This window comes from Apis cerana, linkage group LG8 (assembly GCF_029169275.1).
Source record: "Apis cerana isolate GH-2021 linkage group LG8, AcerK_1.0, whole genome shotgun sequence".
NCBI classification, from domain to species: Eukaryota; Metazoa; Arthropoda; class Insecta; order Hymenoptera; family Apidae; genus Apis; species Apis cerana.
In genome coordinates, this window is record NC_083859.1 from 1981663 (window position 1) to 1994855 (window position 13193).

General features: G+C 23.6%; 1 protein-coding gene across 8 annotated transcripts in view; it reads left to right on the top strand.

The window, feature by feature from the left end:
- LOC107996802 (myocyte-specific enhancer factor 2) overlaps positions 1-11740 on the top strand; it is a 60481-nt gene extending 48741 nt beyond the window's left edge. For all 8 annotated transcript variants that reach the window (XM_017055056.3, XM_062077945.1, XM_017055092.3 and 5 more), the window contains one exon: positions 570-11740. In XM_017055056.3, the coding sequence (XP_016910545.2) occupies positions 570-1020 (451 nt within the window). In that variant the 3' untranslated portion in view covers positions 1021-11740. The remainder of the gene's footprint in view (positions 1-569) is intronic.
- The last annotated feature ends 1453 nt before the right edge of the window (positions 11741-13193 follow it).

Below are 13193 nucleotides of genomic sequence, written 5' to 3' on the forward strand. Positions count from 1 at the left end.
ATTGTTATGAAAAAAAACTATACATCCAGTTGATATTTATAATTTGTAAAAATTGTTGTAAATATTGTACTAAAATTTATAAAAATCTCATTTTCTTTAAAGAAAACTTTTTAGAAACAATTTTATAATATAATTATTTTATAATATTATTTTATTTAATATAGTTATATTAGAAACAAGTTTATAATATAAACTCTTAAGAAAAGATTGAAAAATATTTGTAAAGTTTAATCATGCTTGCAACGACGCCACTTGTTCTAATGTGTACTCTATATTTATATCTGAGTTGAGAATAAAAATATCAAACAATATTCACTAGAATTTTATAGTTTTTTTTCTTATTTGAATAATTGTTTTAGCAACATATCAATAAATATTTTAGTGCTTTTTCATCCTATTTTCATATTATTCATTTGTTCATATATTAACTAACTAAAATTCTTTTTCGATAAAAATTTGAGGCAAAAATAGTGTTATTTATTAATACTTTTTATTAATACTATTTTTCTATCAAAAAATTAATAACAATCAATTTTCTTGCAAATCTGATATCTCCAACATTATTGCAGTGGTCTTCCTCATCTAGCCGTATCAAGTAGTACACCACCGCCTGCCACATCGCCATTACCAGTGAAAATAAAGAGCGAACCGATTAGTCCACCTCGAGATCCTCACGGTGGCAACAGTGGCTCAAATAGTAGTGGGCCAAGTAATAGCAACCTTCATCATACAGCCCTGAATGTTGGACCTTCGTCGAGTACCGGTGCACCACCTCCACATCATGTACCTCATCCTGGCCCACAATCATTGAATCTTGTGTCGAACAGACCTAGCAGTAATCCACCGCCGTCTCACTCCGGAAGTATAACACCAACAAATCTTCCATCTCCAGGTAGTGCAACGGTGGCAGACATTCGAACGAGTCATTCTAACACCGGAGGAAATGGTGGGAACAACTCAGACTATGAGAACGGACCACTTATGAAGCGTTCCAGAATCACTGAGGGCTGGGCGACTTAATATCAATCGTAAAAGTTAATCGCTCGATCGTTTCATACCTCTACGTACAACGGCGTATAGTGCTTTTGTGAGAAGTTCCGGAACTTGAAGTCAAAAACTTGTTACATTATTTACACACGTTCGGCCATGGTTCTTTTTTTTTCTTGTGGTTGGGTGCGCGCGTGAAATGAAGAACGATTTTCGCAGAAATCCAACTTGGCTGGACGAAGTTTGTTTATATATTTTAAAGTCCACACATATACACACGCACGCACATACATACAAACACATACATGGACACGTACATACAAATATAAAGATACATTTGTTTGACGATTAACGGTGCCATAATGTTGAAGCGTTACACGTATATATATATTATATATGATGGATACATATATATATATGTATATATATATGTATATATATGTATATATATATATATATACATATATATATATATACATATATTTTCATGTATATAATACGGAAATTGTTTGTATATATTTCATTAATTCATTGTCATTTTCTTCGTGATATGGCATATTGTGTCTTTGATACTTGTCGCTATGGCGAAAGTTATTCCTTTCGAAATAAAGAAAGGAAATGGCGGTACATTTAGGACGGATATTAAGACATGAAAACCGGAAGTATAGCATTTCGGAGGTTAAGTGCATCGACAACCGAATTTCTAAGAGCTTGCGAATGTCTAATGATTTCACAATTTAGAGATTTATAAATAAATGTACTTTGTTACTTGTTTTTTGTGCGTTATAATGGTAGATAGGTACAATCCGCGGCATAATCCGTTAATTGATGTTTTTAATTAATATCGAGAGCAATAAACATTATTTCTCTCTTAATTGAATACCTAGTCAGAGAATAATGATATTTGATTAGTATATAAATTTTAATTTTACAATTCTTTTTCTTCTTTTTTTAATGCAATATCTTTTTCCTTTACTCTGAAAAAACTGTACTCTTTAAATCATAAAAAAATCATTCAAACATATTATTAGAAAATGTATTATACTCATACTCATATGTGTATTAACCCGTATATTTTAAAGAATTGTTAAATGTTGATTTGTTTTTAAATAGTGGAGTTTTTTTCTTTTTTTTTTTCGTTAGCGAACTATAATTAACGGTCTATGTCCGCTAATAGAAAAAAAAATGTTGAATGATTAATCGGCTACTGTACTCAAAATAAATATGATATTCTGTAGAAAAAATATGCTCGAAAATTAATATATTGATCATTATAAGATGATAAAAAAGATACATACATATTGTATGTGAAATAAGCATCTAATAATGTTGACAAGAAAGAAAAGTATATACACACGAACTTGTATATGTATACATATATACATATGTTATATACATTTTCCACAAGTATTTTGCACATTTGATATGAAAAGAAAAAGAAAGACATAGAAGGAAGATACTTTGCAACCCTTAATGCCGAAGTCGTACACAACGAGAGCTTGCACTTCTGCGAGCATATATCTTCAAATAATAATACATGAGAATTAATAAATTTGTTTGAACAGCATTTAAATACAATAATTATTGCACACATAATTTTTCTATAACAATGGATCACAATTAAATTAAATGTGAAATATAGAGTACGAATATCTATTAATATATCTTATAAAATGCTTCATTAGTGAAATCCATGATTAATTGGCAATATAGGGTTGCAATTGTAAAGTACAGAAAATCTTCTTCCTAAATAAAACTGCTTTCAAGATGGTCTCAGCCTATGCTTTACTCAATCTCAGGATGTATTCTGATATGAACTGTTCTCAAGAGTCATATTTGGTACATTACTGTAATTAATTAACGTTATTAATGGAATACACAAATGATATATAAATAAATAGTGCCTGGCACCACATGTTGCCCTCCTGCAGGTTGACTTGTTCACGTTGTCTGCAAAAGATAACTTGTCGACGAATTATATGTAAAAGAAAAGTATATATCTTACGGAAAGATACGATAAAAGTAGACTAATAAGTAATAAAATAAATATATGAACAAAATGAGAAAGAAAAAATGAATAAGAAAGAATAGAAGATAATATCCATATTATAAATTAGTAAAATTATAAATTTTGTTTTACAACATTTTGTCGACGAATTAACAACTTGGAAAGTCAATCTTGCTTCTATTATAACCGAAGATTATATTATACGTAAGTTAAAAAAGGAAAAGAAAGAAGAGTCGTATGAATCTTCGATATTAATTTGTTTCTTTACTAATGTTACAATTAGAAATATATTTGATGACTGTACGAACAATCGGTGTGTGAAACATAAGATATATAATGTATAGTCACTAATGATTAATCACAAATTTTTAAAATGATCACAAAGTGCAATCTCTTAGCCAACACACTTTTTTATCAAAGAAAAAAAAGTATAAAGAAATTGTTATTTTTCATAACGAAAAAAGTAAGATTTAATGTATTAAAAAAAAATTATATATATATATATATAATTATATACATATATATATATGTCTCCACTAGTTATTAAACATTTTCCTATTGATGCAAAATTTATTGTATTTGAACTGATATATATGTATATATATATATATATGTATATATATATATATATATATCTCTTAAGTGTACATGCCTGAAGTAAATTCTTAAAAAGTAACCTGCGATACGATTACATCGGTTCCAATTCTTAAATCATTGCAGGTGGATCTCTCAAAATCTCTGAATAATATAATTACTTCTTAATTACTCGACATTATACGATTATTTCTCGGCGATATTTCAAAAACCCAGTGTTATTATGTGCTTCATTTGTTTGTATAAGACAAAGTAATTTGCACAAATTTTCATCTATAATTAGTAAGAATAATGATATGTAAAATCTCATAAAGGTTCGCTGAATGAATTTGGCACAAGATATAATTATTAATTATAAATGAGACAATTGATAAGCTTTTTATATTTTAAAAAATGATTTTATAAAATTTTTTTAACTTAATTAAAATAAAATAAAAGATTTTGTTTATTTTATATTTTGACATTACAAATAAAATATAAGATATTGAAGAAGTTTATGGTTTTTTAAAAGTATATGCATCTTAAACTTATGAAAATATATAATATTATATATACATATATATGTTAATAAATTCTTTCTTCAATTTTTTACCCTTAGTGCACAAAATCTAAAAATCAATTTTCGATTATAATATATATAGATTTTATACAAAATTATGAAGCATATAATATTCTTTTATAATATATATGTAGCTAATCTATCGATTATTAGACATATTCTTAAACTGTCTGAGAAATCGTTTTACCTGATCCACCGGTACTCATGATCTTGCAATAAGGCAAGAATTACGATTTGCTTACCGATCTATTTTATTGTAAAATACCCAAGTGAAAAATAAAAAATACGTAGTGATACCTCTTAAGGTAGGGAACTTGTTAAATGGTGTACGTTAACGACACAATTGTACGTATCATTTTAATGTATATTTTTAATATGACGATAAAAAAAGTATGCATAAGTTACACTCACATACAGGCAAATACGTATTTGATGTGTATGCTCTTGATTGGGGCACAACTGAGATCAATATGGAACCAATAACATTTTAAATGATAATATATATGTTTTATTCTCTTGTTAAAGCATTTTGTCAATTTTAACCTGTTAATCAAATTAATTAAAAAATTATTCTTTTATTTATTGTTATATATTATATCTAATGTTAAATATTTGATAATCCATTGTAATAATAATGGATAAATATGAAGTGATACCATTAGTATCAGTTTATTCTTGAAATTTGAATATCTATCTAGGTTAAATTAGTTAAATTGATTTAAGAAAAAAATAATAATTTCATGTTCTTTAATATTGATCGAACGATTGTGCCTTAGCAAGAGTTGAACAAAAAATATCGTAGTGTCGACGATTATATTATAGTTGAAAACTCGGAGACTATAATTGAAATTGTTGGAATGCTGTGAAACGAAATGGACCATCTTTTAGAATGCATTAAATTATAGAATATACAGGAATTTAAAAAAAAAGAAAAAAAGAATATAGAAAAATATAGGAAACCAGAGTTAGAGCCTTTTTTGTACAAGAACAAAATTGTTGGACAACAAACCATTTTTATTGGCCGCGTGTGAAACTCAATGGATGCTCGCTTCGATTTTTTAAATAATTTCTTCTTATTCTTCTTTTTCTGTTTTGTTTTTCTCATAAAACATCCGTGGAAAAAGATGAATTTTATATATAACTATAACTAATTATAATCGTTTTAAACAAGAGAATAATTTTCTATATATTCGAAATTTTTTTCAAACGTTTTATCACGATCACATCATCATAACTATTGAAACATGAAAATTGAAATGATTCGATGATCCTACACATTCGAATATATTTAAAGTTTTTTTCGTCATATTTTAATGACACTGCTAATTTAATATTTTTTTAAATTAGAAATATATATATATATAATGCAAAGAAAAGTGTTGTAAATATATAAAAAAAATTTAGTTAACGGATCGATTTATTAACCTTTGGTGCCTTTGAAAACGAATCGTTGTGAACTATTGGGAACCAATCGTTTTTAACAATCCTTTTTATTCAAAATATTACGAAATGATCTATTTATTCCGCAAAAAATTGTAAAACTAAGAAAAGCCATCGTACAATTTTTTGATTAACTTATAGAAAATAAGACTTTTCTTAAATAAATATTATTTATTTATCATTTAAAATGAAAGAAAAAATAAAAGATCGAACATAGATTTTCATAGTTTTTCTTGTAAAATATTACATAAAAATATAAAAAATAGTTAATATTTTGTAATATAACCAAGCTCATCTATAAAACATGATTTTTAATGATAAAATAATAGTACTAATAAAAAAAATATTAAAAAATTTTTAAAATTCGAGATTATTTATTTTATTTTATTTTTTTACAATCTCAAATTATCATAAAATATCTTCTTCTCTTTCGATCGTTCTTTGTGTAGAGATCGATCGCAAAAAATCGAATCGAGTATCCAATAAATGGATATTATAACTTGAATTTAAAATTAAAACAAAATAAAATCGACATGAGTGTGTATATATATATATATAAATGTATAACATGATCAATAAGATAATACATGGTACAAGTATCACTTTTTGAGAAAATGAGTATGATTAATTAAAAAAGAAATAGAAAATAATGTTAGAAGACATGGAAAGCTGAATTAATTAATATGAAAATATAAATGTACTAGCCACAACTGTCATTATAGAATAAAAGTGAATCTAATGATAAAATTGAATAATATACATAAAATATATATGTATATATATATACGTATGTAAAAGTAAATTTAAAAATACTGAACATATCTATAATGCCATGTAACATCACATTTTTAAAGATAAAACTCAAGAATACCGCCATTTTATTATTTACTATCAACCGTGTTTATTATCGAAATTTCTCGTCTAATCGATTGATCGATATTATTTTTTTTTTGAAATTGTCTTTATAATATATAAAAATAAAAAAATATATTAGAAAGATAGAAGAAATAATAATATATATATATATCTATATATATAATACATATAAATATATTATATATTTTTTATTTCTTCTATTTCTTATATCTTCTAATATATTTTTTTTTTTTATAAATACATATATATATATATATATATATATATATATATATATATGTATGTATGTATATATAAAACATAATGATCCTTGATTCAAAGGAATTCTCATTTTTATTTTTCAATCAATCGATTGATCGATTAGTTGTTTTAAGACACACGGAACGTGTGTGTATGATAATTATTAATATACTTTTTAAATATTATTACGTAGCGATATGCTGTTATTTGTACGATATATATATATACATAAAAAAACGGAAAAGTATGAAAATCTTTACGTTGTACTATTAACAAATAAACAAACAAAAAAAAGAGCGGCCCATTTAAACATTTTGAGCGCAAGGTACAATGAAGAAAAAAATAAGAAAGAAAAAAAGAAAAGAAATATATAAAAGATTTTAACAATAGAAAAAAATAACAAACATTGTATATGTAATTATACTGAAGTTAAAAGTAATCGCGTAACGTGCTATATAGATCTTATTATTAAACAGACAAACAGAAAAAAAAACAGAAAAAATATATTATGGCGTATTATAATGTTGTGCATTTAAGTAGACAGTGATAAATCTGCGAAGACAGAAATGAAAGTAGCTTTTTTTTTATTTATTTGTTATTATCGTTCTCTCTCTCTCTCTCTCTCTCTCTCTCTCTCTCTCTCTCTCTCTCTCTCTCTCTCTCTCTCTCTCTCTCTCTCTCTCTCTCTCTCTCTCTTTCTCTCTCATATATATATATATATATATATATATATATTATAATAATATCAATTTGTGACAAGGAGAGAAATTGATTTGTTTTGCATGTATTTTTTTTTTCTCAATTTTTGTTTATCCTTTTTGTTTCTTTTTCTTTCTTTTTTTGAAGTTTCTTCTGATAACATTCTGTAAGTACCAAAGATTCAATTGATCAAAATTTGTAATTCGTTAATCACGTTGTTATCAAGACTATTATATATCCATAAAAATTTGCGAGATGATTCCATTAAGATGAAGGATATATACTTGTTCGTTTATTCATTAATAATGCACGTCAAAAATACCCCATGCTGAGAATGGTACAATAATGGACACACCTGTATAAAAATGGTACCGGCAATTGTCGCGTAAAAATCGGGCACATGCAAGTTACTTTTTTCTTCTTAATATCATTCGTAAAGAAATTTTTAATATGTAAGAATAAGGGATTAAAAAATAATAACAGAATTCAATCTATTATAAAATACTTATTATTATTGAATTAGTTAATAGTATATAAAGTATATGTTTAAAATTAATTTATTTGCTTTTTATAATTAAATTTTAAAAAGTTTTTAATAGACTCTTTTAAAAAAAAATTGATTTCACTTTAATATATTCGCAAATATTTTTTATTTTCAGTTCCTTGATTTATCAATTAATATAATTTGACCATATTCTATGTTGATAAAAAAAATAGTAGAATTAACAAAAATTTGAAAGTGCTTGCAATTACTCGATTTAAACGTAACTAGTTTAAACGTTATTTCGTTGGTGCTCGAAATATCCGGTCGTTGTTACATGTTATATTATTGTCAATACAGTATATGAAGAATAATAATTATCATAAATCCTTTTAAAGATCCATCATTTATCGTTATCGATTGATCATTACTATCTACTATTATTATTACTACAATCACTATTTATTATTATTATCATCATCATCATCGTCATCGTCATCGTCATTATCATCATCATCATCATCATTATCACCATCATCATTATCATTATCATTATCGTTATCGTCGTCGTCGTCGTCGTCGTCGTCGTCGTCGTCGTCGTCATCGTCATTATTATTGTTATTGTTATTATTACTAATAATGATCATAATAACCATACGGATTATATCGCCTATTGCTCGGTCAATGATAATGATTTTTGTCTGAAGTTAAAATGTATTATTTCAATATTTTCTTTTTTTCCTCCCAACTCTTAAACTTTTATCATACATACACGTTATACAAACGTATATAGACATGTTTAATTATAGAAATATACAAACATATGCACGCGTGCGCACGCATAGAACATTGTAAACACATTATGATTATATTTCAGCTATCAGCATAATGATATCGTATTTCTTATAGAATACATTTTTTTGGTTTTTATATTTGGCAACATTTTATTTAAGTAACATTCAAGCATGTGCGAGTCAATTGATTTGACATAAGATTAATTAAAACTATTTTAAGATTTGAAAAATAATGATATAATAATATATAATTAATATAAACTTAAATAATATATAATTTAATATAAACTTAAATAATTAGACTATTATTGTTTAAAAATTTAACAAAAAATATTTTTATTTTTAATGTAATATTTTTTTATAGAATATTGATAATTTTGAAAAAATTGAATACAAAGAAGTCCGAGAAAAAAGCAGAATAAAGTGTTAAGAGAATATAGAAAGAATTTTATATAATGTTTTATTTATATGAAAAAAAAATATAGCACGTGCTTCAAGAATGTTAATAAAACACCTACTACATATAATATGTTAAAAAAAAATTAAAAGTATTTTATAAATTGTAACATAATTTGTACAGTCTAATCTATTTTTTGTAAATTTAACTTATTGCAAACATTTTTCTTAATGGTTAGAAATCTTAAATGTGTACTTCTTGACTCTACTTTTATATTTTACATTTGAATGATTTTTAAACAATTAATTTGCATAAATTATAATCGTTTTTATTTAATGATGATTTTTTTTAAATAAATCGATTGCATCAATCAACTGATTTATTTTTTGCACAAACATTATGTTAAAATATATCATTTCTTGATAAGTAGAAAAATAATATAATTGATAATTAAATATTTTTTTAATAAGGAAAAAACGAAATTTTATAAAAACAGAATTAGTTCAAATTCGAATATAAATTTCTTCGATATAATGTTGAGAGATATGTGTGGGATTTAAAAATCATTGATTTTCTATTTAAATGATTGATGTACGTACAAAAATATTCATTATCTACTCTTAATGGATTGTAACACACATATTTATTTTATTTTTTTTTTTTAATATAAATAAAAATTTTAATTGAAAATTTTTCTTTAATTTTTTTAAATTGAATTTAAAAAGGAATAATTCTTTTTCTAAATTCTAATTCATAATAAAAAATATATATTTCATATGTTACAATCCAATGACATATATTATTGATAGAAAAATTATCTATTATGTAAATTGTATTTTTATTGAATTACTAAACGTGTCCGAATTTTGTAAACATTTTAAAAGATATCAAAAGATATATAATATTTTTGATTTTTTTTTGTCATTTGTTTTAGAATAAAAAACAAAAAGTAAAATTCGCACACGTTCCAATAAATAATATTTGTGGTAAAATGTGACTAACATTGTGGTGTATGACTGTGTAAATTCTGTCTAAATTATCTCATGATCACATTTCATTCATTTTTTGACTATCGACTTCATGAATGTTTTTTTATTTAATATATATGTGTATTCATTGTTTGACATTCCCAATCATGTCTGAAAAATGAACATATGCAAATTACTTACAAAAATACTATGTATTTATGCTTTATTTTTTCTTTCTTAAATACTAAATAATTACAAAAAACTCTTCTAAAAAAAGTCAAATTTAAAAAAATTTAAATGCAATATTTTTTATTTTATTTTTTTTTTTAACTTATAAAAATTTTTTTTTATTCTTTTCTTTTTTTCTTTCTGTTTCTCTATCAACAGAAACACTCATACTCTTTATGTAAAATATCGCACCGCAATGTTGAAATCATATTACTGTGTGTACAATCCATACCTGTTGAATGTCGCTCAATCATCTAATTTCGATATTTCTTGATCTCAAAACTCTTTCAATTTATTGATTTTCTAACTATAAATCTTTCTACCATATTTGTAAACTTTGCACATGTATACATACGCATATATACACGAACACATTCTTAACGAACAATGTATGTATACTATTGTGTAATGGGTATAAGGAGACACGCAAAGAAGCGATAAAAAACACACAAATACGCATTTTTTGCACCGACGTACTAACACAACTTTCATTGTGACGTCCACTAATGTAATTTATACGATCGTGTATATATAAAATCAGTATTGCTTTTATTATTTTATTTTGTTTATGTGTACTATATATATATATGTGTGTGTTAATTGAATTTTTTTAAATATTGCGCAGAAAAATTATGTTAGAGTTACGGTATTGCTAGTATTGCTATCATTTTTTATTTAATTTTATTATAAAATAAAAATAATAATTTTGGAAAAAATTAAGATAATTGGAAAGTAACTGAAATATATTTTTCAAGATTATTTTTATTGATCATAATTACAATACAAATTTTACATCCGATAGTAAAAAATCTTAAGTATTGATAATAATTTAATATTGATACAGAATATTTCAATTATAGAACTCATCTTGAACATATTTGCTATTTACGCTTTTTAAAAATAAAATGAAAATTTAATATAATTTAATGGTTATTATTGTTTTAATCATATTGTTATTAATTATAGAACAAAATATTTTATGAAAATATATTATCTATAGATTTTGAAATTTTAAAAGAGAAATTTATATAAGAGAAATTTATATTGAAAAAAATTAAATTATGATAAAAAAAAATAAAATTTTTGTAAAAACATTTTTCATATTGTTAAAAATACTTTTTAATAAAAATATGCATATTGAAATGTTCACGATTGATAAGACATACAATTCTGGTAGTTTTTTAATGTAAAACAATTATATAATATAAAAGTCACGAATCATTCTTAAATAAATCTAGAGATTTTCAATAATAAGTAAATAATGCATAAAACAACAAAATATTTTATATATGCACGATCGTATTTTATCCTTTGTAGAAATGCCTTATTGTCACGTGCCTCGATTAATAATTAAACTGTTCACCTGCTTACCAATTACTTGTTAGTGTACGTAACAAGAAATATGTACGTGTAATATCGCGTTATTCTTTGTACTGCTCTTGTAAATATATTCTAAACGATTACTGTCATCATGTGTCGTCTATGAAATTATACATTTTTTAGATATCCTTTTTTTCCTCGCTCTGCTTCCTCATTTGCTTAAGTTGCTAAAATGGAGTCTTTATATTATAGAGAAAAAATTATCTTTATCTTTAAATCTATCCATTCTTTTCTCATCTTTGACATAATTATTTACATATATTATCGTTTCTTTTGATATGAAAATTAAAAGAAATTTTTTTAAGAATAAAATTAATTTTTTTTTCGTATTCAAAACATATAATATAATACTTTTTTTTATAGAAAATGTTGACCTCTGTCAACTAATGCATTATTGATTTTCGCAACTCCTTTTATGTTCTCTGCTAATAACAAAAAAATTAATAAAAAATTTTTATCTGAAAAATTATTTAATATTTTCAAAAACAAACAAAATATCCTGAACAAAGCAAAGTGATTCGTTCTGTTCCTCATAAAATTTCTCAATAATTAAATAAATTGTAAAAAAAACATTTACCATCATAATTGTGACAACTGTAAAAGATATGTAAATAAAAAATAAATATTTCTAAAATTAGACAAAATATAAAAAATAAAGTAAAAATAAGTAATTTAGTAAAGAAAAAAGTAAATAAGTATTTAAGTATTCTATAATGTCACAAATAAATGTAAATAAAATTTAAATAAAAATTTTTACGCCGACTTCTTTACATGTTTCTTAATACATATATTCTTTTAATATAAGATTTTTAAATTTATCAAAAATTCTAAATGAGCGTTTGAAAATTTTTAGTATCAAGATTATTTTTTATTTTTTAACATTTAATGCTTTGAATGCATTATCATCTTATTATTAATATCATTTTCAATATTTTTACCAATTCGCTTCAAATAAAATTGAAATATTAAAAATTTCGTGTTATATTCTCTTAATATAAAATCGAAAATTTAGCCAAAAATTTGATGCTAAAAAATTTCAGTCTTATATAGATATTATATATAGAATTATATATAGAATATAATTCAAATAGCGTGCGAAATTTTTTTAAAAATTTTTGTAATATTATACTTATTTCTGAAATATTTATTTTTTGCATATTTATTATTATGATATTTTTTTATACAATTATTTTTTTTTAACTTGTAATTATTTTTTTAATAGTTAATTTAATTCTAGAATTACTACTTTGTATATATTTAGAATAGAATAATAGAAGCTATTATTTTGTTCATTAATTAAAATTGATATATTTCGACATTTTCTACAAAAAATGTATTAGATTGATGTAAATCAAAAAATTATTAATATAGAAAATTATTGAATATAAATGATTAATATCTTTAAAAGAAATAAAAAAATAGGACTGATAGTCAATTCTTACCTTATATTTATCTTTCTTTTAATCTCTTTAATTATATTAACTATATTTACTATGGATGACTTATTTTATCTTTTCGTTCAAGAAATTTATACATACATTC